Source organism: Lynx rufus, unplaced genomic scaffold (assembly GCF_022079265.1).
Source record: "Lynx rufus isolate CCGP_SWC_20201006 ecotype Redwood Valley unplaced genomic scaffold, mLynRuf1.p SCAF_18, whole genome shotgun sequence".
NCBI lineage: Eukaryota > Metazoa > Chordata > Mammalia > Carnivora > Felidae > Lynx > Lynx rufus.
This window is the reverse complement of record NW_025814832.1, coordinates 26,464,272-26,491,669: the sequence shown is the minus strand read 5'-3', so window position 1 is coordinate 26,491,669 and position 27,398 is coordinate 26,464,272. Positions and strand designations below refer to the sequence as shown.

The 27,398-nt window shown below is 58.2% G+C and overlaps 1 protein-coding gene across 1 annotated transcript; it reads right to left on the bottom strand.

Annotated features, from left to right (window-relative positions):
* Positions 1 to 5,061: 5,061 nt before the first annotated feature.
* Positions 5,062 to 27,148, bottom strand: RARA (retinoic acid receptor alpha). Its single transcript, XM_047081255.1, is given in 9 exon segments — positions 5,062 to 5,826; positions 6,445 to 6,603; positions 7,424 to 7,628; positions 8,991 to 9,167; positions 9,409 to 9,569; positions 11,591 to 11,732; positions 12,984 to 13,067; positions 13,069 to 13,133; positions 26,962 to 27,148. Coding segments are annotated over 9 exon segments (1,389 nt in total). The 5' UTR covers positions 27,140 to 27,148; the 3' UTR covers positions 5,062 to 5,608.
* Positions 27,149 to 27,398: the final 250 nt, after the last annotated feature.

Below are 27,398 nucleotides of genomic sequence, written 5' to 3'. Positions count from 1 at the left end.
CCCCCAAGTCAGAGCTAGATCACCACGGCACCCTTGCCTCTCCAGACAGAGCATTTCTGCTGAATGGCATTACTTGCTCCTCCACCAATGGACCCAGAGTCGTGCTTAGTAAAATATGTTGATAAGGAACCCAAGGCGTCCCAGAGGCCCAAGCACTTATCCTTGCTCACGGTGTGCAATAGTGTCTCTCTGATGTTGATCAGTCAGGTGTGCAAAGCCTGGATCTCCAACAAACTCAAATGTGGATACACAGCTGTTCTCCGGATGTATTCGTTCAAGAAATATTTGTTGAGCACATACTATATGCCAGACTACGTTCGAGATCAGCACCGTTCAATAGAAATAGGACGTGAGCCACATGTGTAATTTCAGATATTCCATTAGCCACATTAAAAAGTAAAAGGAAACACATGAAATTAATTTTAATAATATATTTTCTTTAACCCAGCATATCCAAAATACTATTTCAACACATCATCAATATGAAAAAAGCATTAAGGAGATATTTTATATTCTTCTTTTTTTTTTTATTTACTAAGTCTTTGAAATCTGGTGTATATTTTATGCTTGGAGCACATCTGGATTTGGACCAGCCACATTTCTGGACTCAGTCACCACGTACGGCTAGTGACTGCTGTACTGAACAGAGCAGATCCAGATGTTGGGCTCCAGTGGGCAACAAAACCTGCCCTCATGAAGCTTACAAAGCAGGCAATAAATATAGCACATACCGCCAGATATCGCTCAGAGTAAGGGCAGACAGTGACTATCCCTGAGGAGTGACACTGGAACAGAATGTAGCAAAGAGCTATCCATGAAGCTGGCTCTGGGAAGGGCATTCCTGGTGGAGGGGCTGGCAAGTGCAAAGGCCCTGAGGCAGGAATATGCTGGGGTGTTTGAGGCCAGCAAGGAGGCCATTGTGGCTGGAGTGGAATGAGGGATGGGAGTGTGGTCACCAACACCTCAAATGCAACCCAACTGCCTTAGTTCCCTTCTCAGTGCTGGTATCTCCATCCACCCAGGCCACCTGCACCCACTACTGCCGAAGGCTGTCTTCTGCCCACCTCCCATGTCCTGTCAACCACCTAGTCCCATTTTACCACTGAAGCATTTCCTCCCTCTACCACTCTCATCCCTCCAGGCGCTGACCAGGGTCAGCCTTGTCACCAGTGGCCGGAATTGCTCCCACAGCTTCTCTGCTCCCTGCAATTCCAGTCCAAACGGCTCACTCGCTGGCTTGAGATCCTTCACTCCCATTGCCTTCTCGGTCAAGTCCAGCTCCTGAACCGGCCCTAGTCTGAGCCCATCCCAGCCTCTCCAACTCATTTCTTCCAACATTCCAACCAAAATGGTTAAAGCACAGAGCTGGTGACAGTTTCTGGTCACATGAAGCTATTTATCACCTCTGTGTCCCAGCTGGCTAACTCCTTCCCTTACACCTAATTTAGCTGGGAGCTGGGACACCTCTTCCAGGAAGCCTTCTGAAATTTGTCCCAGGCCTGGTTAAATGCCCTGAGCTCCCATAGACCCAAGACTTAGTCACAGCTTTTCCCAGCTTGTACCCCAGTCAGCATCCTTCAGTCAGTCTCCCTGACGGTGCAAAGCACATGTCAGCAAGGATCAGACCCCACAGCAGGGGTTCTCACCTAGGGGCAGTTTCTCCCCCCAGGGGACATTTGGCAATGTCTGCAGACATATTAATTTGTCACAGCTGGGGGGAAGGTGCAACTAGCATCTAGGGGCAGAAGCCAGGGATGCTACTAAAACCCTACAATGCACAGGACAGCCCCTCACGACAAAAGAATCCGTGGGCCCAAAATGTCACTTGTGCCATAGCTGAACTGTGAGCCCCTGAGGACAACCTCAAGCCCCAGCATCAAAGATACAACTCCAAGAGGGCATTTTATAAATGTGGGGCCACTGCTACAGTTGTCAAAATGAAGGCAATCCTGTTGGCATTTGGCAGGGGCTAGAAATGCCAAGATGCCCTCCTACAACACACACCACACCTGGGGGCACCTGGCTGCCTCAGTTAGAGCATGTGACTCTTGATTTGGGTTTTTTTTTTTTAATGTTCATTTATTTTTGAGAGAGAGCTTGCTCGTGTGCACAAGTGGGGGAAGGGTAGAGAGAGAGGGAGAGAGAGCATGGGGGAGGTGCAGAGAGATCTGTGCTGACAGCATAGAACCCGAGGCAAGGCTTGAACTCACGAACTGTGAGATGATGACCTGTGCCAAAGTCGGATGCTCAACCAACGAAGCCACCCAGGCACCCCTGATTTCAAGATTGTGACTTGGAGGTTGTGACTTAGAGCCCCAAGTTGGGTGTAGAGATTACTTTTTAAAAAAAGGGAGGGGCGCCTGGGTGGCTCAGTCGGTTAAGCGGCTGACTTCGGCTCAGGTCATGATCTCGCGGTCCGTGAGTTCGAGCCCCGCGTCGGGCTCTGTGCTGACAGCTCAGAGCCTGGAGCCTGTTTCCAATTCTGTGTCTCCCTCTCTCTGCCCCTCCCCCGTTCATGCTCTGTCTCTCTCTGTCTCAAAAATAAATAAACTTTAAAAAAATATTTAAAAAATTAAAAAATAAAAATAAAAAATAAAAAAAGGGAGAGAGAAAAGAAATATCACACATGACTTTAGAATGACCCACTGGATGGTCACATAGTGAAAAGCCTCTCCATAACTACCTGAGCCCAAAACCTGATTCTGTTTCACAAGTAAAACCTTAGGATTGTGGTTGGGGATTTTGTGTGTGTGTGTGTGTGTGTGGTTTTATTATACACTGGCAGCTTCTATTTCAACATTACTCATACTCTTTAAGTTTCCTGGGCTTCTTAGGGCGCCTGGGTGGCTCAGTTAAGCATCTGACTTTGGCTCAGGTCATGATCTCACGGTTCGTGAGTTCAAGCTCTGCTTCCGGCTCACCGTGGAGCCTGCTTGGGATTCTGTCTTCCACGTTCTTTGCCCTTCCCCCGCTTGCTATCTCTGTCTCAAAATAAATAAAAACTTTACAGAAGAAAAAAAAGTAGAAGGAATCGAAGGACAATGTTCTATCTGCTATGCAGTTGTGTCCAAGTATTAACGTACTGAGATTCATAGTTCTTCCCCTTCATTTCTCCTTTACAATACAGCGTGATAGCATAGTGATTTTTGTAAATCACGTGGATAGGTATGTTAAATTTCTGTCAGATTCATGAAGAAAATGTTAGAAAATATTTGCTGGAGGAAGAGAACCTTGGCCTCCACGTGCACGGTGACTGCCCAGATGGCCAGATAAGTAGGGGGCTGCCGCCACCTGGTGGCTGAAGCAGAAATGGCAGGCAGACTCCCACGGAAGGAACTCTTTCTGCCCAGGAATCTCTTCCTGTCCAGGCGCCCTAACCCACCCCAGACACAGCTTCCACTGCCACCTCCCTGGAACCCTCAGACCTCAGTGCTCGATGCTTCTTTGGGGGCAAGATTCCAGGAAAGACCTCTGGGTGAGAGGTGGGAGCCCTGAGTACTGGTCCCCCATCAGCCGTGAATTCGCTGTGATCCTGGGCAAGGGCACTGCTCTCTCTGGGCCTTGATGTGTAGAGTGTGAAGCGTGGACAAACTTGGTCTCTGATGATCCTACAGGACTGCCACACTTGATCCTCTCAACCAGGAGCATCCATGGTCTCCTGCAACCTGTCCTCTGTGCCTCCTGCCTACAGAGTGACTTTAGGGGTAGGCAGGGGAGGGCAGGACAGTCCTTCTTGGAGGCACAGGGATGGATGGACTAGTTTTCTAATCTTCCATCCGAATCTGTGTTCTTGTTAGCTTGCCAGGAGCTCCTGACCCAAGTGCCCATGCCAACTGCCACCTCTGAAGGTCAAGTGCAAATTAGAGCTCCTCTGCCACTTAGGGACCCTCGGACCCAACCTCTGGCTTCCAGGGGCTCAGGACTCTACAGGCAGGAGCTGGCTTCCTCCTTCAGACTGAGATTGCCAGAGAGCTGGGGCTGGCTTCCTCCCTCAAACTGGGGACTCCCTGCAGGTGGGAACCGTTTCTCCTCTGCCCTCCCCACCTTCAGACTGGAGCTCCCTGACACGGGCCGTGTGGACCCCTAGACAGAGGGCTTCCCAAGGGCAGGCCTATCTTGCTCCACCAAAAACCCCAGCACAGCAAGGCAGGCTCCGAAGGCAGCTTGCCCCCTGGTGCTCATACCTGGCCCCCATCCCCAGTCCCTGCCCACACACCAAGAGAAGGCAGCGAGGCAGTGAGACTCTGAGGCATGTGTAGAATAAATATAACTTTATTCTTTATCCAGTAGATCTCAGTGGAAAGTCCAACAGTAACAGGTGCACCAGCGGGCTCTGGGGGGATGAGACCCCAACCCCGGGGCAAGGAGGGCAGGGCAGAGCCAGCTCCCCAGCCGGGGGGTGCAGGGGGTGAGGGGAGGGGACCCCCTGTAGGCCCGTCCTGCGGGGCAAGGAGGGGGCACGGGTATGGGTGAGGGTGGGGCAGGCCAGGGAAACGGAGGAACTCGGGCCAAGTGTGTCTGTCCGCCCATCCGCTGTGTGTGTGTGTGTGTGTGTGTACACGTGTGTGTGTCTGGGGGCCCTGTGGGCAGTGCTGGTGGCTGTGAGGCTGGGGGATGGGGCAGCTTGAACCCCTCGGCCAGCCCCTTCGCAGTGGGGGCTGGAGGGCTTCGATGATGTGAGCCCTGATGGGGAGGCAGCTCTGCCAAGGCCACAGGGCGGAGACACACACACGTGGATGTTCTGAGGACCCCCCCCCACCTTGCTTTGCCCCTGCCCTGTCTCTCCTGGTGAGCCCCCTCCTTCTAGGGGCTGCCGGAAACGGTCCACGCCCAGTGGTTAGGCAGAGGGAGAAGGGGAGGGCAGATCTTGGAAAGTTAGTACTTCACAGTTTTAAAGAGAAAACTGAGGAGAAAATGGCTGGGGAGGAGGGCTAGGGGGTGCAGGGACATGGAGAGAGAGTGGGAGCCCCTTCTGAGCCGCTCCCCTCTCCCAGGACCCACCCCCCTCCAGCTCTGGATCCAGCTCCCCCCAATACACAGCACAGATTCCTTCAGTATAAATGTGCTTAAAATGAAAATTCTTATTAAAAAAATCAAAACCAAAAAAAAATTAAAATAAAAACAAAACCAGCGAGAATTAATACCTGGGGGTTGGTATGGCAGGGTATGTACAGGGGGAACCCCCCACCCCTGGCCCACCCCCTCTGTCACCAACCTAGGCAGGGGGGGGTTCCCGACCGGGGGGCAATGGCTTGCGGGTTCTGAGTATGGGGGAGCCAGGTCCTGGCGTTTGCTGGTGATGAAGATGTGGCAAGGGGGGCAGAGGGCTGTCTTGATGAACACCAGGCCCCCAGGCTCCATCCTGAGGCCCAGGACCAGGGGTCCTCACTCAGTTCATGACCTTGCCCCTGACATCAGCCCAGGCTGCAGGAGCAGGCAGTCCATCTGCACCTGGGCCTCCATCTGAAGAGTCGCCGCCTCCTCCCTCCTGTCCCCCAGGAAAGGGAGGACAGGTGGGGGGCAGGGCTGGTGGGGGTCGCATGGTTGGTAGAAAGGCAGAGAAAAGCCAGGGCGTGGGGTGAGGGCTGTGTCCACGGGGCACGGGTGGTCACGGGGAGTGGGCGGCCGGGCTGCTTCTGTTTGAGCTGGGGCTGAGGCTGGGGCTACAGCTGCCGGGGGCGGGGGCCAGGCCGCCCCCATCCCGCCCCCCGCCCCCTGGCTGTCCGCTCAGAGTGTCCAGGCCCTCGGAGTTCTCTAGCATTTCCTGGATGAGAGGTGGCATAGAGCCCGGGATCTCCATCTTCAGCGTGATCACCCGCTCAGCCCCTGCAGGAAAGGAGGAGCAGAGGTCAGCACCCCGGCCCCCGGCCCCCAGTCCCCAGCCCCACAAAGCTCCAGGAGGGAAGGTGCAGGGGTGGGAGGACTGGTACTACCAGTATCAGCATCCAGTGTGGACCGAACTCAGGGCTCAGCTCTTTGACATAAGCCACCTCTCCTAAGCCCCCAGGTCTAGGGGCAGCAGTGTTTCCAAACTCAGGCTCCAGGGTCAGACTGCCTGGGGTTGACACCGGGCCCCTTCCTAGGTGCTGTGTGTTACGAATTCTCCTACTGACACCTCAAAACAGCTCTGTAAACACCATCATTATCCCCAGGGAAACAGGCTCAGAGCTATTAAGTGACCTGCTCAAGAACACACACCCACAGGGTCTGGAGGCAGAGCCATGCCCTCAACCACCACGCAGAGGTGACGCTGCCACCTTAGAGCTCACAGGCAGGTCACCTGGGCACGGTGAAGTCCAGGTGAGTGGAGTGGGGCATCATCCTGGGCACAAAGACGTGGCGTGTTGGCTCACACGTGGGGGGCCGGACTCTGGGCATGGGCCAGGTGTCGGGGTCCAGCCCTGGCAGACACACAGGGCATCCTTCCAGGTGCGGGAGCCTCACCCTTAGCACTGATGCTTCGCAGGTCCGTGATCTTCATCAGCATCTTGGGGAACATGTGGGGGCGGCTGGGCCTCCGTTTCCGCACGTAGACCTTCAGCGCCTCCAGCAGCGGCTCCTGAAGCATGTCCACCCTGTCTGGCTGCTCCAGGTCCTGCCGGTCTGAGGAAGCAGATGCCCCCTGAGCAGCTGCCCCGGAGAAGCAAGGAACACAGCCGCGCTCCCAGCCTTGGCCACGGGAGGGCGCGCTTGTCCGGGCCACAGGCTAAGCGTCTCTGCTCCTGGGACCTTCCCCTACAAGGGCAGTGGCTGGAGCCTGTGCGGCTGTGAGAAAGGCTCCAAGAGGCTCTTAAATGCGAGAAGAACTGGGGTGGGGCTTGTCCAGGGCCCCCTCTGACAGCCCAATTTATAGGGATGTGTCCCCTGAACACGGGCGGTGCCGTCCTCAGGCAGAGGGAGGATGGCCAGGTAGGTCTCACTCCCACCCATCATTGTGGACACCAGCACAGTATGTCAAAACTCTTAACAATAAAATAATAACACCAGCCAACATTTACTGGGCCTTACTGTAGTCACACTGCGCCTTATTTATTACTCTCTTAATCCCCCCATCAACTTTATGAGGTGGAGACCATTACTGCCCCATTTTAAAGAAACGGGGGCTCAGTGAAATTCAGTAACTGCTCAAGGTCACAAGCTGGCCAGGATTTGAACCTGGGTGGTCTGACCTTCAAGCCTTCACTCTTAAGCCCCCTAAGAGTGAGAACCAGAGTTCAGGTCTCCACTGCCACTCCCTTGCTTGTGTGACCGCAGACCAAATCCTGCCCCTCTGGGTTCTCAGTCTGCCCCTCTGAGAGGGGCCTGACAGAGGCCAAGGTCCCTTTCTGATCTGGCCCTAGGCTTCTCCCTGGGAAGAGACTCCGGGGGCTGCCCCACCACCCACCCTGGGCCTGACCCCCGCAGTCCCAGGCCCCCTGCCCACCTCCACAGATAAGACAGATGGCACTGAGAAGACCAGTCTCAGCATCATCCATCTCCAGGGGCAGCAGCTGGTTGGCAAATGCGAAGACCAGATCCGTGAGGGGGCCGAAGCCGGCATTGTGCATCTGGGTCCGGTTCAGGGTCAGCCCATCTGAGAAGGTCATTGTGTCCTGCTCGGGCGTGTACCGCGTGCAGATCCGCAGGATCTGGGTACAGAGGATGCACAGGTTCAGGGACTTGACCCATCCTTCCAGCACTTCCAGTACCAGCATCCCCCACAGGACCACCTGGCAGGTGGCGAACCTGTCTGTCGGACAGAACCTTCTAGAATCTTCTGCAATGATGGAAATGGCCTAGGTCTGCACTGTGCAAGTAGTAGCCACCACCTACAATGTAGCCATTGGGCACTTGAAATGTGGTTAGTGAGACTGAAGAACTGAACGAAGTTTAATTTTAATTAAATTTAAAGAGCCACACACAGCAAGCAGCTACTGTAACAGACAGTGCAGATCTAGATCAGCTGATCTCCATCCACAAGAGAATTTAGAGGGAAACTAGAATTTTCAGGAGGCAAGGACCATAGCAGGTTTATGTCTACAGATCCTGGGACTGGGTACACAACAGAATTCCATAAATGTGTATCAGCTCCAACCATTCCAAACCCCAATCCAGATTTGAAACTCTTAAATCTGGGGCACGGGGACAGGAGACTACCCAGAGATGCCATACTCTGCTCCTCCTGCCCCACCCCCACTAGGAAGCTGTAAGCCTTGTCACCTCCCAGGTTCCCCTACCCTGGAAGTGGCCAAGAGGGGACAGGTGAGCAGAGCCCATCAGGGATGACAAGGAGGAGAATTCTTTCAGCCTTGGCTTTGACAGTCCCCATCACACACATCCTGCCTCCAGCCTAGTCACCCTCTGCCGCACCAAATGCCCTGTAGTCTCCTGAACCCAGCTGGTCTCACACCCTCTTGGGCCTTTCATGCCCTGCTCCTAAGTTAGGGCCCTCTCACATGCCCCTTCTACACAACCCCAAGATGCCCCCTCCTCTGGACGCCTTCCCTGGGGCCCAGCAGCCCTGACTCTCTCTCCCAAAAGGGAAGGGACAGCCCTCCCCCATCTCCAGCCAGCACTCAGCACGGTTTTATAACCTCTGTTTACATATCTGCTGCCTCCACCCACAGAAGGTTCTCAAGAGAGGGGCTGGTGTTGTGTTCACCTCTGTTCGTGAAACCCAGCTCAAGGCCTGGCCACACAGGGTCCTACGTGAAACTTTATTAGACTGAAGACATGGGCAGATGGGTGGTGGGGTGAAAGGTTCAGTGGAAAGATCAGGTGGGCGTGGATGGATGCGTGTCTAGGTGAATCGGTGAAGCATGGCACATCCAGATGCTGAGTGGCTAAGTAGACAGGTGGACACATGGGGGAAAGGAAGGGTGGACACCGGGTGGTGGGCATTTGGATAGAGGGATTCCAGATGTGTGTTTGGGAGGGTGGTTATTTGAGTGGCAGGACCTTCTCCAAGGACTCGGGGGCAGTGCCCGGGTGGGCAGGGTGCAGACCCTCACCAGGATGTCCAGGCAGGCAGCCTTGAGGAGGGTGATCTGGTCGGCAATGGTGAGGGTGGTAAAGCCGGGCAGTTGCTTGGCGAACTCCACAGTCTTAATGATGCACTTGGTGGAGAGTTCACTGAACTTGTCCCAGAGGTCAATGTCCAGAGAGACACGTTGCTCTGAGCTGTTGTTCTGGGAGGGACGGGGGACAGTGAGGGCCTTCTCATGTACCCCTTCTCAGCCTGGCTCCACTGCCCCCACAGGCCTGCCCTCCACCCACTTCACTTCCTGAGAGCCCCGGAATCAGGAGGCAGCAGGAGGAAGGAGAAGAGGGGAAGGGAGGACATGGAGGCCCAGGCAGGGGTGAGGAGGGGCGAGATGGGCCCCATGGCACTGGGTGCACCCCACCCTGCCAGGCCGGGGGAAACCATACCGTAGTGTATTTGCCCAGCTGGCAGAGGGCGGGGAAGGTCTCCTGGTGCGCTTTGCGCACCTTCTCGATGAGCTCCCCAACCTCGGGCGTCAGCGTGTAGCTCTCCGAGCACTCAGGCTTGGGCGCCTCCTTCTTCTTCTTGTTTCTGTCGTTCCTCACAGCTGTGGAGGGCAGAGGCCGGGGTTACAGCAGGTGCGGGTAGTGGCCCATTCCTGCCTGAGCTCCTCCCACCAGACAGAACCACTGGCTGCCAAGGAAGTCACCCAGCCAGGCCCGGCGCAGGCGCACAGGAGCGCACTCACGGGAGTGCACGTGTGAATGCGCACATACGAGTGCACAGGCAAGTAAGGTGTCAGCACACGGCCCACCCCTCCACACCCACCTGACCCACACGCCAAGTCCTGCCCCAGCACGTGACCACAGCGCACACACCCCTTGGCCAGCCTGTGTCCCCTGTACTCCTACACAGCCACACCAGCCCACACTCCAAGTGTGCAGGTGTCCAGGGCTGAAAGCAAGTGTGCAGAGGGTCCCAGCTCCGTGCTCTGCCTCCCCCGCCCCCTACTCCCTCTGCTTCCAGGAAGGACTGGTTCCTGCCTCCATGGGCCCCCAGCCCCCCTGCCAGCAGTCTCCCTGGGGGTCCCAGGGACTGGCTCCGAGCAGCTCCCCAGCCTGAAAGTGGGGGCCCGGCGGGAGAATCTCTCGGCCCATTAGCCGGGGGAGCTGACAAATCACCAGGGGCGCTGAGCCGCACACACCACTCGGCTTTAAAGAAGCGATGGGGTCGTTACCAGCCGATTATCCCAGACACACAATCACTCACAGGGCCAGTGGTGGCGCGGCTGCTGACGCTGGAGGAAGAGAGGGGGGTGGGGGTTGGGGGCCCAGGGAGGGGGCAGCGGGTGGGGGTGGGGGGAGCTGGCATAATTTGGAGATCACTCATGTCGATTCTGCAAATTCAATAAAGTGCAAGGGAGAGGAGGGAAGAGGGAGAGGGAGAGTGGGGGGGGATAATTTGGGAAGAGAAAATTGCAGCTGTGACAAGACGTTTATCATTCGGAAGCTTTAATTCTATTGAAATGGCAGCTGCTCAGCTCCGGGGCACAGAGCAGCCGGAGAGGAGAAGGAGGGAGGGAAAGGGGGAGTTGGTGATGGGAGGGAGAGGGGGTCCCCACCCTGGTCCTTCTGCGCTGAAAAGCTCTGGGAGTGGAAGGCGGCAGAAGCAGTGGGAGGTGGCGGCGCTGGGCCCTGAAGGGAAGGGTCCCGGGCTGTCACCCACTCTACAGCGTAAAGCCACCGCTTCCTGGGTGCCAGACCACGCGTCCCTTGCCTCCCAAGGCAGGAGGTGGCAGGCTGCTGCAGGGCCCCTCTGCTCCTCTCTGGGGCTCCTTGTGTCCCCCCCCCCCACATTCCCTCCCCACTTCCCTCTTCCACTGTCCTCCCCACAAAGGGCTAGGGGGTCCCGCAGCCCCCCTCCCCCACCCCATCCCCCAAGGCTCTGGCTCCATGGCAACGGCCACGCAGACAAGGAGGCGTCTGTCAGCGTCATTTATCTCTGACATCATCAATCACCGGTCACCACGGCAACACCCATGATTCAACACAAGAGGGTCTCCCTGTCCAGCCCTCCCTCCTTCCCTCCCTCCATCAGGCCTCAGCTGAGCCCAAACTGGAAACCCCCATTCCTCTGGGACCTGAGAAGTCCCAGTTCTCTCTTCCAACTCTAGGTCCCAGGCTTCACCAGACAATGGCTTTTAAATCCCTGTGCCAGCCACACACCCCCCCAACAACACACAAATACCAGCCAGCACCCCTCTGTGCAAGCCCTCCCCTAAGGTGCACAATCCAGAGGGCCTCAGGTGTGCCTGAGCCCCGCCCCAAAGCGCAGCGGGGCCTGGAAGCAGACACACATGCACGCGTGTGCGAGCACACACAGCCAGTTGCATGCAAACGGAATGGCTGCCCACACACAGACACACAGCGGGCTAGAGGTGCAGACAGACGGACAGGTCCTTGCAGCTGTACACAAACCGTCCTCAACCATGAGCCCACACACTGCACCACGGGCACACGCGCTCTGGTCCACACACACATTATCCACCCGCCCCGACTCCCATGGCCTTTTAGGAGCACGTCGGGCCCTGCCTAATGCAGAGCCGGCTCCTGGCACCGTGGCACTCACACTCCTTGGACATGCCCACTTCAAAGCACTTCTGCAGCCGGCAGTACTGGCAGCGGTTCCGGGTCACCTTGTTGATGATGCAGTTCTTGTCCCGGTGACACGTGTACACCATGTTCTTCTGGATGCTGCGTCGGAAGAAGCCCTGGGTATGGAGGAAAAGGAGTCAGGTCAGCCGCACCCACGGTGGGAGCGCGGCAGGCCTGCAGCCTCGGCCTGGAGGGTGGAGAGCCACGCCGCTGCTGCCCTAAGCCCGACGAGGTGAAGAAAATAGTCCCACAAAGACACCCCCAGAAGAATCCCAGTGCCCGCCTTAATGCTGCAGGTGGGCAGCGGTCTTCCCACAACCTGTACCCACATGCCTGGCTTTCTCCCTCCCAGGGAGAAGGATCTCAGGGCTGCTAGTGAGTCAAGAAAAGGGGCAGAGGGGACTAGATGGGAGAGAAGCAGAGCTCTGGAATCCACAGCCCCAGGCTCAGAGCACAGGAGAAAGAGGCCATAGAGGGACATACGCAGGCTAGCCAGAGAGGTGGAGATGCACACGTGATCAGGAGTAAGGCAGCGAGACACATGGTCGCCGACCAGGCAGATGTCCATGGTCACAGGCAGACCTGGGCTGGTCAGAGGCTGCACACACAGGCTGACCAGAGACAAGCACCCAGGGACAAACTAGGAACAATCAGACAGGACAGGCGGACACACACATCCGAAGCCTTGTGCTTTGCCCTTGTCTTCGCCCCGCCCCTTGGGGATAGCCACTCCACGCCGAGGGGCAGCCTCAAGCCGTGCAGCTTCTGAGCCCCAATCTCTGGGGAAGGAACCAATACAGAGGCGCAGGCACAAGGGAGAGGGGAAGAAGCCACACCCACAGCTGCTGGGAAGGTGGCAGCCTCATCTGCACTCTGGAGCCTACCGTGGGCACGGGGAAATCCAGTCAGACCCCGGGGGAGCCCACAGCCTGGGCACCCAAGGCAGGGCGCCTGCTCTTACCTGCCTCCCGCCAGGCTGCCATGGTGAGGTTCAGGCAGGGCCACTGGGGGCAGGCCTCCTGGGTTTCCAGCCAAGACCCAGTTGGCAGCCAGCTCACTATGGCAACCTGGGTGGCAGCAAAGGGAGTGCACACCCTGGCAGCTAGAGGATGGAGACAAGGAGAGGGGCTCAGGCAGAGGGGGGACCTCTGGTTTGGGGGTTCCTGATCATCTACAGGAAGGTTCTAATGCAGTCTCCCTCTCCTCCAAGGATCTGCCACCTTCTGCACAGAAGGAAGCAAGGGCAGCAGTTTCAGAGACATCCCCCACCCCCAGCCCCCCACCCCCAGCATACTCCAGGACAAGGCAGTGGGGACATCCCATTTATCTAATCAGGACTGTCCTTCCCAGTGACCCCCTCAACTCACCTTGCAGCCCTCGCAGGCGCTGACCCCATAGTGGTAGCCTGAGGATTTGTCTTGACAGACAAAGCAAGGCTTGTAGATGCGGGGGAGGGGGGGGTGGCGAGGGAGGACTGGGCACTATCTCTTCGGAACTGCTGCTCTGGGTCTCAATGGCTAGAGAGAGAAGAGGGGAGGAGCAGTTAGAGACCCAGGTCACCATCCCTAATACCGTACCCACCCTGCCTCTCCCAGCCCTCACCACTGCTCCCTGGGCTCTCACTCTAAGGCAGGGACAGTCTCAGGAAAACTGGGACTTCACAGCCAGACGTGGAGAATGAGGCTGCCAATGAAGCCTCCAGCACCCCATCACTCCTGCCTACTCCCCCAGCACCCCGCCTTTCAAAACCAGAAAGATCAGAGGATAAACCATCAGATTTGTATGTAGACATAGCCACACTTGGGGGTTGGGGACAGGAGTCAGCCTGGCTCTCAAACCCTGGCCCCATCTCCCCCAAGTTAGGAAGGAGTTAAGGCCTGATGAGGAGGGAAGGAAGAGGACACAAGCTGGGGGCAGAGGAAACTGGGGTCAACAGGATATTCAAAGCGGCCACTCCCCCACCCCCTCTGCTTCCGTTCCCCCCTCTCCACCCCTCAGCCAGCAGCCACAGCCCCTCCTCCACCTAAACAATCCCCTGGCCAGGGACCCAAGGCAGGGTGTGGAAAGAAGATTTGCCAATGTTGGAGCAGAGCAGGTGGGGATTCCCCTGAGATAAGCAGGGGGACCCCCGGAGGCAGGGAGAAGACTCCCTCTGGACCCCGGAAGCCCACTGCTCTAGGTGCCCCCTATCTAGGGGGGAAGCAGCATGACAAAAGGGGATCTGTTCTTATCAATGCTCTGTCTGTCTGCCCTCAATACTATGTCCGGGTTACTACCCTCCTCCTCTCCGGTTATTCAGCCCCAAGAGGGCAGCCGGGGGGGGGTGACCCAGCCAACAGGGGCAGCCCCCACTACCAAATCCTCCCCAGTGCCTGGCCCCCTGCCCATCACCCCAGGCAGAACAGAGCTGGGTTAGGTGGGGGCTGTCTGTGCCCAAAGCCTGAGCAGCTGGGGGTGTATCATGCTGGATGAGAACTGTGACCCGAGGCAATCCCAGATTCCCAAGGTGCCACCCGGCATCCCCCAGAGGCCTTTGCCACATCTACTTGTCCAGGGCCAAGGAGGGGCAAGGATGCCTCCCTGAGCAGGTAGATCCCGGCCTCCTCCCACACCCCAGAATCCTACCTAGTCTCCTCCCAAACTCCAGCATGCAAGGTTCTGGAATTCAAAGGAGCTCAGGGCAGCTCCTGACCCAAGCACCTTATGGCCATGAATCACATGACCCCAAAGTCCAGACACAGAGAAAAGCAGTAGCCGGACACTGGGGGCTGGCTGCGTACGACCACCGCCCCCACCTTACCTGCAGACACACCAGGGACTGCCAGGCGGCTGATGACAGGGAACCAGGCCAACAACCTTGGCAGGGCTTTCCTGGCTCTTTGCAGGGCCTGGGCACCACTTCCCTGGTCAGCCTGGTTGACCACCACTGCCATGGTACCGTGCCCTGTCCCTGCCCAGAGACCAGCCTGCAGCAAAGGAATAGTGGATGCCCATACCCCCACCAGTCCACAGCCTGTTCACTGACCTCCCCTGGCTCTCTGCTTCTCACCCCAACACTGAGCTGCCCTGGCCTGGTTTTCCCCCCACCTCACCCTCTCAGAGGCCAGACAAGCAAATCAGACAGGCGAGAGGCCTGAGAACAGCTGCTGGGGGGGGGTGGGGTTGGGGGGCCTGGGTGAGGCCAGGAGGCAGAGGGGTGAGTGACAAAGAAGCTCTTTGTTGTGCTAACTTTTTCCAAGACGTAAAAGGAGTAACAATAGACAATCCAGACTGGTTGTGGGGGGGGGGGGTGTCAAGGACAAGGGGGTGTGTGGGGGGGACCATGGCCTAGAATCCCAGCTTGCTTTCCAATAAGCAGAGGATGAAGGCACCAACCTCCCCTCCCCTCCGCATCCACCCTTTGCCCTGGCCCACCTCCCCAAAGCCCCACCTCTAAAATGGGCCAGACAGGAGGAGAAGAAAGGACAGATGGAGCTTTGGGGTACAGAGTGGGGCAGAGGGAAGGGAGGGCATAGGGAGACACACAGGATACCGTGATGAGGGACAGACAGCTCTAAGGCCAGGGACTGACTAAAGGGGCAAAGGCCCATAGAAATTTGGAGCTAAGGCAAAGTCCAGAGGATGTTTACAGAACTTAAAAGCATGTGCTTTTTAAAATCGTTTTTTTGGCAGGATGGGAGAGGTGAGCCTTGGTGGGAGCTACAGTCTGGGCTGGGTGAGGCCTCCCTGCAGCCCACCCCACTGTGGCTGGCTGCCTCTGAGGCTCTAGCATGCTCTGCACCCCCACCCCCTGCACATCCCCACCTGTCACCCAGGTAACACTTTGGAGGTTTTGCACCATGCCCTTTGAACCCAGAGCCCTGGCCCAGTCTCCACCTCCCGGCCTCTGGCCAACAGCCTAGAGAAGCTGGGCGTGGCGGGGGGGGGGGGGGGGGGCGGCACTCTGGGACCCTCCTGGCGTCTGCAAGAGTTAGGAGTCAGCCTTATGTCTGCACACTGGACCTTTGGGGGAAGGACCGCCAGGGCCTGGCCCCTCCCTGCTCACCTCCCTCCCAAGAGGCCCCAGCCCACAAATCTCTCCTCTTCCTGAAGAAGGCTGCAGGAGCACCACACCTTCTGGGCTCCAAGTCCCCGAAGGGGAGCGCCCCCTCGGAGGGCTGGAACCGGCCCAGGAAGCCAGGCGTCCCCTCCCGCCAGAACTGCCAGGTGCCCCTCCCCCACCCTTGGCGGGCAGGGGCCAGGAGGCAGAGGCACAGGCGCGCTCCGGATTCCCCACGCCCCAGAGCCGTTCGCAGGCTCGCACAAGGGGCTGGTTTCCTGGAGGAGATCAGCAGGAAATCAGCCGGGCCCCTGGCCAGCGGCTCCCCTCCCAATCCAGCTGGCGCCCGCTCCTCCGCAGCTCCCCTCGCTGCCCCTGGGGAGGGCTGGGGAGGGGGCACAGGGCCCCCCTGTACTGCCCCCTCCTCCCTCCCCGCGGGGGAGGGTGGGGTGGCTCTGGGCGTAGGGCGGAAGGAGGCCCCTAGCCCAGCACCCCGATAAGCATCTCTCCCCCTCCCCCCACCACGGGCATCCACGTGCTTCACATTCTTGGACGTCTGGGAGCGGGAGGAGGCGTGAGCGGTGAGATTGGTGGGGGACAGATGGGGAGCCGCATCCCGTGTACCCCTTGTCCTCCAGTGCCCCTCCCCCCAGTAGGGTCTCTGGGGATGGAGGCGAGGTCCCCACAGGGCCCGGCGGGATTGAAAGATCTCCTTCCACAGCCAGGCTGCCCTCTTCCCACCTTGCGTGCAGGTAGCAGGAGGCAGTGAGCAGGTTGGAGGGCTCTTGTCACCATAGGACCTCCACACACACCAAGGGATTCCTCCCAAGACAGTGGTGTGACCCCATGTACGGCAGGGTCAAGTCACCATCGGAAGCCTTCAGGTCTTTCCTGCGCCTCAGAACAACTCCCAGCCCACAGCTTTGGGGCTGAGCCCACTGGTACCCCCACTGAGGACGCATACACACACCTACAAAGGGACCTTGGGAACAGGGAAACCCAGATCTCTAGCTCTACCTAACCCGACAGGGTGTGGGAAACAGCTCTCCACTTCCCTATCCCGAGCCTCACCAAACTCAAGGCCTGTTGGGACCCCATGCTCCTCCTCCCCAACCAGTTTGGGGCCAGGGAGAGCTGAGCTGCTCCCGTGGGGTAAAGGAAGAGATGGGGTTGGAGCCCAAGGTCTCTGATCCCAGCTTCCCCCTAGTCTTCTGGCACAGGTGGCCAAGGTGGTGGAGGGGGTGACCACAGCAGCCGTGCCCCAATTATCCCACTGCGGAGGAACACCTTCCTCCAGCTGTGAAAAGTGGGGAAAAGGGTCTTAGTGTGGCACCTCTTACCAATCCCCTTTGGCCAAAGTCGGCCCACTCACACACCCCCTCCCTCCCAGGGTAGGCAGCCTGCAGCCTCCCAGCCACTCAGCCCCAGAGGCAAAGGTCAAGGGGCAGGACAATAGGAAAAGCTGCAGGCGAGGTGGCTCTGGGAAGGGTACAGGTGGGGTGTCTCTTCACTTCAGGTCTCTCTTCCTAGAGCAAAGGGGCTGGGGGCTGCCCTTCAACCTTCTCCAATCTGCTGGGCCCCTAGAGACCCACTCCACCCCTCCTCCCAGGCAGGCAGCCGGGAGGCAGCCAGTCGGGAGGGTGGGAGAAGCTCCGGGGAAGAGTTGAGCCCCGAGCTGGGAAAGGGAAGAAACCCGAGCCAGGTAACAATAGCCCTCTAGCGCCGGCTCCCTCCCTCCCAGGTACACTACCTCACAGCTGGGTAGGAACACGCCCAGGTGTGCACCCCAGGCGCTGGCTCTCGAGGGTGCACAGAGCCCCTCCCTTCCAGAAGAGCCCGAACCCAGACGGAGGACAGCGGGAAGGTGAGCTGGCTGCAGGGCTCCAGGGTTCAGCACCCCTCTTAGGGTCAGCCCAGTTCCCTGCTCCTATCCCTAAGCGAAAACAGGGTAACAAAAGGACACAGCTGGGTTGGCAGGGAATGCATCCCTCATTTCCAGAGCAGCCCCAGACCCACAAAAAACAAACTCATTCCCAGAAAACAAACCAGCTTAGGATTAGTAGGGAGGGATTCTTTCCACCAGAGCAGCCTCTCCCTGCCATTCCTGAGACAGAAACCTCAAAGATGCCAGCCAAGTGTCCAGGGACAGGACAACCCTCATATGGACAGGTGCCCTCCCCAGTGTAAAGAGTTGGTTAGGATGGCAGACGGGTGTCAGTGAAGTTGCCCCTTCCTGCCACACCCCACTGCCAACACCAAAGACACTAAGCGCTCCCCGGACAGGGACTCTAATGACACAAGGGCAAGGGCTGGGGGCAGCAGCTGTTGCACAGGAGGGGGCTCTCCCCCAGGCTTTGACAGGTGGGACCTGGGAAGGAGGCCCCTCCTCCTGGAGCAGATAAGCCCACAGATAGGACCTTTACCCCACCCTCCAGGGTGGGAGAAAGGACCACTCCGCCGTGAAGCTACTGGATTCCTAGCAAGAAGATACAAAGTGGAGGCAAAGGGCTTCACTTCCCCTGCAAGAAGTAGCAGAACAGATGAACGAATGCTTCCCGAAGGGAGGAACCTCTAAAGTTCCTCAGCCCTAATGTAACAGAAAGAGCACCCAGGGGTTACTTGGGAGGGTCCAATTGTCCAGCAAGGGCACCCGAGTTTCAGCAATAGAGACGGGAAAGTAGAGACAAGACCCCGACCGCGCCCCAGGCCCGCATCCCCAGTGGGAGTGGAAGCTCCACCACCCACCCCCAGCCCCAGCTCCTACAATAGGAGAGGGGAGGCCGGTACCTACAGTGGTTTGAGCCATTCCAAAGCGGAGTCCGGAGCGGGGTGGAGTAGGGACCAGGGGCGGGGAGCCCTTTCTCCGGGAGCAAACAGGCCCGGTTCTGGTTATAAAAATCCACCACCAGGAAGGGATTGGGGGGTGGGGGTGAGCCCCCCCACTTCCACACTCTCGTACATCTTCCCCGCGAAGACAAGAGGTCCGGGCGGGGAAGTCCTGCGCGCCGCCTCTCTCACTCAGCCGGCGGCGCCATCCTCGGAGAGCAGCTGGGGGCGAGGGGCACGTCCCCCTCGCCCCGACTGGCGACCCGGGCCGGGGGCCGCCCGTCGCCCGAAGTCCTGCGTCTAAGTCGGCTGGCGGCTCCACCAGTCCCAGGTGAACAGCGGGGAAGTTGTGTGCGGGGGCCGAGGGGGGTGTCCCTTGGCTCCCCCCGGGAACGCCCGGCGGAGGCCCGGGAACTCAGCGGCTCCACCTCGAGGGGGCTCCCGTCTCGAGTCGCATGCTGTCCTAGGCAGAGTCCCGCGGCTCCCCAAGTGCGCCGGCCGGGGGCGGGATCGGCGCGGGGCACGGGGGGTGGGGGCGGGGGGACGCCGGGCACTTCCTCCTCCCCGGGGCTCCCGGGGCTTCTCCGGGACGAGGATTCCGGGTGGGGGTGGGGACCCCGCGCGGCTCCGCCTCCGCCAGGCCCGGGGCCGCCGGCCGACGCTCGGTCTCGGAGGTGCTCGCCGCTGCCCCCTGCCCGGAGCCTGCGCGCCCCCTCCCCGGCGGTCCCACCCCCTTTCCTCCGCCCCGTCCCGTCCAGGCACCGCCCCTGACTTAACCCTTGCCCGGCGGGTCCGGCGGGCGAAGCGCAGGGAATTGACAGGGAGAGGCGGGCTGTGACGGGCGAGTGGGGGGAGCCTGGGAAGGGGGAGGAGAGAAGCGGGGACGGAATGGGGAAAGGCTACAGAGGAGTACGCGGAGGACGGACGGAGGCAGGGTACGCGGAGAGGTGGGGGCTGGCGCTGAGGCAGGAACGGAAGAGGGGCGGGAGTCTACCCCATCCCAGTTCCGGCTCCCGGCCTCCCAGTGATTCGGTCAGTCCCCGGCCCGGCGCTGGAAGGGGAGAGGTGACGGGGCGGGGAGGAGGGGGTGGTCCCGGTGTCCTCCCCCTAACACACCCCCCACCCAGCCCGGGCCTCATTTGCCTAATGTAATGCGGCTGAACTCTCGCTGAACTCGCCTGGCGGCGCCTCACCTCCGGGTGACCCACCCACCGCTGCCCGTGACATCACCCGCTTGCCAGCCCGCTCGCGGGGCTCGCCCACCGGCCCCCGGCCCCCTCAGGCCAGGCCAGCGTCCCTGGAGCCGCGGAGAGTGGCCGCAGGAAGCGAGGGACCAGGGCGCGCGTGGCCAAGTGTTAGCGCCACGAATGCAACGTGCAGCGTGTGCCGAGTGTCCCGGGTGTGACATTGTGCAGCTCAGGCGTAGTGTCGGGATGAGACACCCGGCTTGTGTCATTGTCTGTGACATCATGTGTGAGACTCCAGCCGCCCGCCCGCCGGAACCCGACGCGGCAGCGCGTCTGCTTTGGCATAAACGCTTGCAGAAGGGGCTCTCCTCCCCACGCTCTGCGTGCTTCCGGCGAGCAAAGCCCCGCCCAAGGTGTCTCCCAGCGGCGGAACCAGGATTGGCCCCCCCACCGCGCAATCCAGCCCCGGAGAGATAAGAGGAGGGGCTGGTGCCTTCCAGCTGACCACTTCCTCCCGGAAACCCTCGGGATGCCAGTTTCAGTGGAAGAAAGGTCTAGGTTGGGTAGGTACGTGAAGGAGGGAGATGCCCCTAGAGGAGAGGGTATCCTGTTAACTCCCACTAACCCTGCAGCAGAACTCCCTCATTCTAAAAAAGGATGGGAACTGACATGCTTCCCAAGGACACTCTTCTAGAAGTCAGGTTCTTAATCTGGTCATTAAATCCTCACAGCAACTCCAAGAGATAAGGGGGCATTATTCCTATTTTACATATAAAGAAACTGAGGTCTCAGCAAGGCTAGGTGGGTTGTCCCAAGTTCACACTGCTAATAAAGCTAGAGTATTTGAACTTTCTGCTGCCAAAGCCCATATTCCCATCATGCCAGGCTGATTCAAGAAAAGGTATTTTCTGAGCACCTCCTATATAGATACTCTGGTGAGTCTGTTCTAGCAGACCTTAAGGAGCAACAGCCATTAAGCAAATAATTATATATATATATATATATATATATATATATATATATATATATGTAATTGCACACAGATAATTGGTATTTGGAAACAACTATAGTATGCTTTGAAGGAGAATTAATACTGTAGGTACCTAATTTAGGTTGAAGAGTCAGGGAGGACCTCAAGGCAGAGACCTAAAGAAAGTAGAAGTTTGTAAGTTAGGCAAAGAGTAGGAAGGAATGTGGTCCCAGTAAAGGAAGGAGACTGTGCAAAGGTCCTGGGGTTAGAGATGTTGGTGAGTTCATTCAAGGTACTGACAGAGGACTAGGGTAGAGGCAGCGTAAAATTCAAGAGGGAAACAGCCACAAGACCAGGCTGGAGAGGTGGGCGGAGGCCAGACCAGGTGGGCCTGTTGGCTTCAGTATGACTTTTGGATTTTATCTTAAATGCCAGGAGAAGCCACAGAAAGCTTCCCAAACAGAGGAGAAGCAAGATCTGATTTACAGTGTTGTAAGATCTTTCTAGCAGCTGTGTGAAGAATGGACTGTAGGGGGGCAAGAGAGACCGGTTAGTAGCTGCTACAACAGCCCAGGCAGCATAAAAGGACAGGGGGGAGGGTAGCCAAGAGCACTCTGGTGTGTGGCTTTGCAACAGCAAAGTTCCCAAGACTGCGAAGTACAGACATCTACTGGTCTGGCGGACAGGTGGCTGTGGGCTCCAAAGTGAGGTCCCACCTAAGTGAAGTCTGGGCTGCAGGTGGAATGCTGGGGTCTGGGGTACATATGCAAGCCTTGGCAGTGGTTGAGTGACGGGGAAGAGGGCAGACTGCTTCCACAGCCTTTGGGATCTTTCCTCCCAAACGAGATAGCTCCTGGGCATCAGTTATGTGCTAGGCTCTGTGTTCACTGCTGCGAGCTACTAAGGGATCTGAGACTGTCTCTGCCATCAAAGACCTGGTAACCGGGAAAAGATCTCCCAAATGATTACAGCTCACGGCAGGAACTAGGCAGGAAGAAGTCACTTCGTGGTAGAAGGATGAGTGTTACAAGAGAAAAAAATGACACACAGGTATTCAAAGGTGGGAGAGTGTAGTGTGGAATGGGAAACATCTGTGAAGGTTTCTAGGAAGAGGATGTGAGGGTTTCTGGATTCAGGATGTTCCTTAAAGGATGGTAGGATTTCTGGAGCTGGAGAAAGGGAAAAGTCCAGGTGAGATACCTGTTCTGGGCAGCAGCAAGGTCATGAGGCATGTCAGAGAAGAACACAGTTTCCTGAGGCACAGGGAGAAGAGGGAAAAAGGAAGGTTCTGGTGGCCAAGGGAGGGCTCCAGCCACAGCTACCTGCAGGCCTGAGGTCCAGGCCTCCTCTGCTGCTTCTCTGTGACATTCCCCACAGCTCCTCCAGGACTGTGTGTTTAGCAGGCCCTCAGCAGGTATGGGCTGAGCTGAACTAGCCCCCACTTGTTCCAGGCCCCCTCCTGTCCCCAACCCCATCTGGAGGGGATCACAAACAGAAAATCATGAGGCCTGGACCCAGACATGGGGTCCCAGTATAGGGTGGTCATCCCCCAAGACGAGGGCCCAACTCCACCCACCTCATCATCACTGCCCTTGCAAGATACTTGAAGCTCACCCAGGCTCAACAGTCAGCAGGTCACTGTGGCCTCATAGCAACTCACCCAGCCAGGAACGCATTAAGGGTCTTGCTTTGAAGAGGATACAGACTCAGAGAGAGGATAGGTGACCTGCCCTAGGCTGCATAGGAAGAGCAGTCTTTTTTAAGATTTCTGCCCATGGTGCCTTGGTCTGTGGGCTGCTTGAGGTTCTCAGTAACCCAGAAGTCAAAATGGGGAGGGGAGAGCCTCTATATCTGATCTAGCCAGGGCTGATCTAACCAGTCTACCCTGGGACACCCAGCTCCACTGGCTGTGCCTGACTCCATACAGGAGGAGGAGGAGGAGGAGGAGGAGGCCACGTGGGCACTGCCCCAAAGTGATCTGGAGAAGGGAAACACTTCCTCTTTCTACAGATGCTACCCCCTAAAGGGTAGTCATAGCCTGCACTGGCACATCCCTGTGGGCACATGGCCCTTGGCATGGGGTGGACCCAATGTCTCAGGTCCTGCCAGCCCAAGAGGAAGACAGGCTTCCTTCCCTGAGTCCTGCCTGAGGGAGCTCATGCATTATCACTGCTACCAGATAAAAGGTGAGGGGCCCCATCTTCACTCAAAATCCCATCCAACAATCTTTGGCTGACTCTGCATTTTGGACCTCTGGAAAGGCACTGCTAGCAATACCCTCTCTCCCTGGGCTGTCTCTCTTATTGTCCAGGGAAAGAGTGGACGGAAGGGAGGGTGGGAGGAAGAGACTAAAGGAAGGGAGTGGCAGAAGAAAGGAAGAGGGGCTCACTCCCTCCTTGGTCTCCCCAGTCTCCAGGCACACACACTAGGAATATGTGGACAGAAAGGAAAAGTCTGGAGCCAGTCTTTTGGGGTTCCCATCTCTAGCTCCTCTACTGATTGCTTCCAACTTCCCTGCCCCCACCCCACAAATTGACACGAAATAAGAATAACAACTGTGGCTTTTACACTCTGTTCCTACAATGTCTGTCTGGAGGGGGACGGGAGGATTGCCTACTGAGCTCTGCAAACTCCCCTGGGCTGCAGCGGGCAGATTCGGGGGTGGGGATGGGTGTGAACAGATTGTATCCACAGTTTCCAGGACAGGATGGAGATCTGGCCCAGGCCTCTTAGGGCTCTTTGCCTCCAGCCTTCAGGATCCAAAACACAGAAGAGGGGGTGTGGCTTGGCTGCCTTCCCTGACGCCCCCTACTGGGGGAAAGCAGGAGGTTCCTGGGCAGAAGTGGGACTCAGCCATAGGAGAGGAGGTTTCATCATTGGCCCTGACAGACCCCTCCCCCCCAAAGGCTCCCCCAACCCAGGAGTGCCCACCACCATACCCTCCTGCAGCTGCCTATCTGGATGGTGGAAAATAGGTCAGCTTTACCGCTCACTTAACCCAATCACTTAACCTCCACCCACACCAGTTCCTCAAATACAAATGGGGATAATAACCCTCTCCCAGCACCATAGAGATAATCTGGGGCACATAGTACGTGCTCCACACATGTCAGCATCCAGTTCTCTCCAACTCCTCCACCTAGAAGGGACCTGGGTCCCCTTTTCACCGTGGTAACGGTACCACGCAGGAGACAGCAAGGATGCAGACGACAGGATGCCACAAGCAGACGCAGAGCTGAGAACATTACGTCGGTGATCTTGCCTAATCTCAGCCTTTGAGGGAGGTTCTGGTAATATCCCTGTTTTACAGACCAGGAAACGTGCTCAGAGAGGTTATCACATGTAGTTAAGTGGCAAAGCCAGAACTCAGGCTCCACTACAGCAGGTAGCCCACACGGATTCCTACAGTGAGCAACAAAACGGGCAGGTTGGTGTTCCCCACTCCCCACACCACCACCCCCAGCCTAAACTGGCGATAAGAAGAGACCCTGACCTCCCGGGACACACAGCACAATCCGCAGACCTCTCCTTTAAACACTCTATGCCCTAAGTCACCGCCTCCTCCAGCACACATACAGACTGACCGCGCCCCCTCCCCAGCTCTGGATTTGATTCTCCCAAGACACGCTCAGCTCTGACCTTCTCACCCCATACACACAAGCCATTAACCCCCTTCCCAACACACACTCAGCCTTGACACCCCCACCCCTAAAACACACACAACCCTGACCCTCCCCACAATGCACACAGAATCTCAACCCTCCATAGTAAATACCAGCCCTCAGAGATCAAGCCCCAGGGGCTCTGGGGAGATGGGGAGGGAATCCTGTCCCATCTCTGGGGCCTCTTACTCTGACTCCCTGACCGGAGTAAGAGAAATACCCCTTCCCCAACAGTGACCCAGACCTGTCATTCCACAGGCCACTGGGTCTCTGAAGGATACACCCAAGACACCCAAGGTCCGGCCTCCACATTACATGGGAAGAGGGATGGGAAAGGGAGGGGCACTATGCAAACACCTTTGTTGGTGGGAAATGGGAGTAAAGAGCCTCCCATTTGAGGCTTCCTACAAAAAAAGGTGACCATTGCTCTCTGCAGGAATGGGGGCCACCCATGTCTACCTCTCCTAGGAACTGCCTGACCCCTGGCACCAGCCTCATGGCAGGGAGAGCAGAGAAATGAGGCTGCCTCCATCTCTAACACATATGAATTTTGATCTGTCATGCTTCACTACCCAGGGCTGAGGAGCTTGGGTCACCAGGCCACCCAGCCCTGCACAGAAGGAGGGGAGATGCCTGGCTCCCTGAAGCCCATGGCTACACCCCTGGTCCCAGAGTAGGAGAATGGCAGGGAGAAGCTCAGAAGCTGGGGGTCTAGGTAGGAAGAGAAGTTGTTGTTTACTAGGAAGAGGAGAAGGATAGGGAAACCCACAGGCTCACAGAGGGAGGGGGCAGGAAAGGAGCATTGCCTAACCTGGGTGGGGAAAGCCAGAGAAGGCTCCACTTGCCCAAAATGTGGGCACCCCACCCTGGGGGGGGAGAATGTTACCAGGGTGGGAAGTGGGGGACCCGGAAGCCCTCCCCACCCACCTCTAAGAAAGGGGAAGAAGCTTGCAACATTCAGAGGACATAGCATTTGCTCTTTGCTCGTCTGACACAGGATGGGCAAGAACCCAGTCCACCTCCAACTCTGAGCAGTGTCTGGGGCTTTGTTCCCATCACCTGGGGTAGGACAAGTTATCCACAGGTACCAGGTTGCAAGCCCCCCACGTCTCCCTCCCTAAAAATCCCACCCTGGCAGGAAGGAGACACTCCAGTTACTCCAGCCAAGAATACGAATTCCAGTGTCTGTAGACAAAAGGAACCACAGACGTGCCCACAACCCCAATTCCATTCCCCAGCAACCCTGAACCCAGAGACTGGCCTCCCTGGCCACCTAGCATGGACTGGAAGACTAGGCCAAACTCAGAGTTCCCCCAACTCCGGGTCACTGTGCCACCCGCCACTGCCGTATGAGGACAGAAGAGAGGGAGGAAACAGAAGGTAGAGAATGAATGGCATTGCAGTGGAAACTGAGGGAGTATCTGCCTGCCCTCTGGTCCCAGGCCAGAAAGAGGGGGAGCCTGTAGGAACAGACACGGAGCCCCTGCTCCAGCAGCCGGTGGGGCCTGGGAGGGAGGGGCCGTGGCGGAGCCAGAGGAGGAGGTCCAGGAAGCGGTGGTGGCGGTGGGCAGACGGCCAGTGCGGGCAGCGAGGCGCCCGGCCAGGGCCTGCCCCAGGGACAAAGAGACTCCCTGGCTCCGGCGAGAGTGTGGTGCCCCCACACTGAGAAGGGGGCACTGACCCAGCCCAGCCGGGCGCACAGGGCAGTGGTGCCAGGCAGCCTGCCAGGGGCTGTGGGAGGGGCAGTGGGTGCCCGGGGCAGGGTGTTCAGTCCCCGCCCACCAGGAGAGGTGGGACACGTTTCCCAGGTCAGCAGCTGACCGACCAGCCAACCGTCCATGGCCCATTCTGCTGCTTCCAACCCCTCCCGCCCCAGGCCAGGCCCCTGCTCCCTCCTCCCCGAGCCCTGGCCTGGTGCCCAGCTGGGCCCTGGGGGCCAGAGTTACTGTAAGCGGCCTGGCAGGCCCGAGGCCTGGACTCCGCCAGCTGGCCATAGCTGCTGCCACCTCCCACTACCTGGCTCGGCCAGCCGGGGAAGGGTACCGAGACCCCTGTCCAGCCAACAGGCGACCCCCGTGGCAGAGGGTGGAGTCACAGAGAAAACACAGGCCCTGCCAAGACCATGCATGCGTGCACAGCCAGAGTCCAGGCTGGGCGCCCCCTCCTGGGACACTGGCCCTGGCCACCAGGCAACCGTGGGCGGAACTGGCAGGGAGGGGAGAGGTGGGGGGGCTCGTCAGCCTCCAGGGCAGTCTGCGCCCTCAAGCTCTTTCCTCAGAGGGGTGGGACGGAGGTGGGGTGCCACTCTCAGGAGAGTTGCCATTTCCACCAAATGTCAAGAGGTGTGTTTACCCGCCTCCGGCCTCTGTGTCCAGTCCTCGGAGCTATTTATAAGGCCCTCAAGAGCACAGCACAGGAGAGGGCGCCAGGAGCCCTGGGGAACGGCACGGTTGCATCCTTCCCTCAGCCGCCCCCAACATCAAACAACCACTGTTACCAGCCTGGAGCCACACCCCCCCCCGCCCCCCCCCCCCCCCCACACACAACGATGGTCCCCCTCATCTAGAGAAGACGCGCAGAACAGATGTGCCTGGAGCCAAGCCCTGAGGCCTGCCGATCTCCACAGCCCCCTCCCACCAAGCCTCCCACCACCCCACTTACTGGCTGGGGATGGTGTGCTATAGCCGCTGACTGGAAGCTGGTGCTGGAGAGTGGTCAGGGCGCCTGGCGGAGAAAGTCCACCCAGCATTGGCGGGAAGAAGAAGGCGTAGGGGGGCACCGGGTACCCATTGAGGTGCCCTCCCCCAGGTGTTGGGCAGGAGCTGCTGTTGCTGGCCATGCCAAGCAGCCACAGTCAGAAGGGTAGGCAGACAGTCTGGCAGGAGGCTCTGACGGGCTTCAGGCTGCCCCTCCTCGGGGCATGGGGCCTGGGCCCAGAGGGGGTCTGGGTGGTCAGCCCACCCCCCCCTTCTGTCCTGGAGCTTCTGTCCAAGGCCAACAGGCTAATCTCAGCCTCCTGGATCCCCCACTCTAGCGGGGGGCCGCGTGGGTTGGGGGAGGTCCCAAGAGCTGGTCCTTCGGTCAAGCAGTTCTGTGAG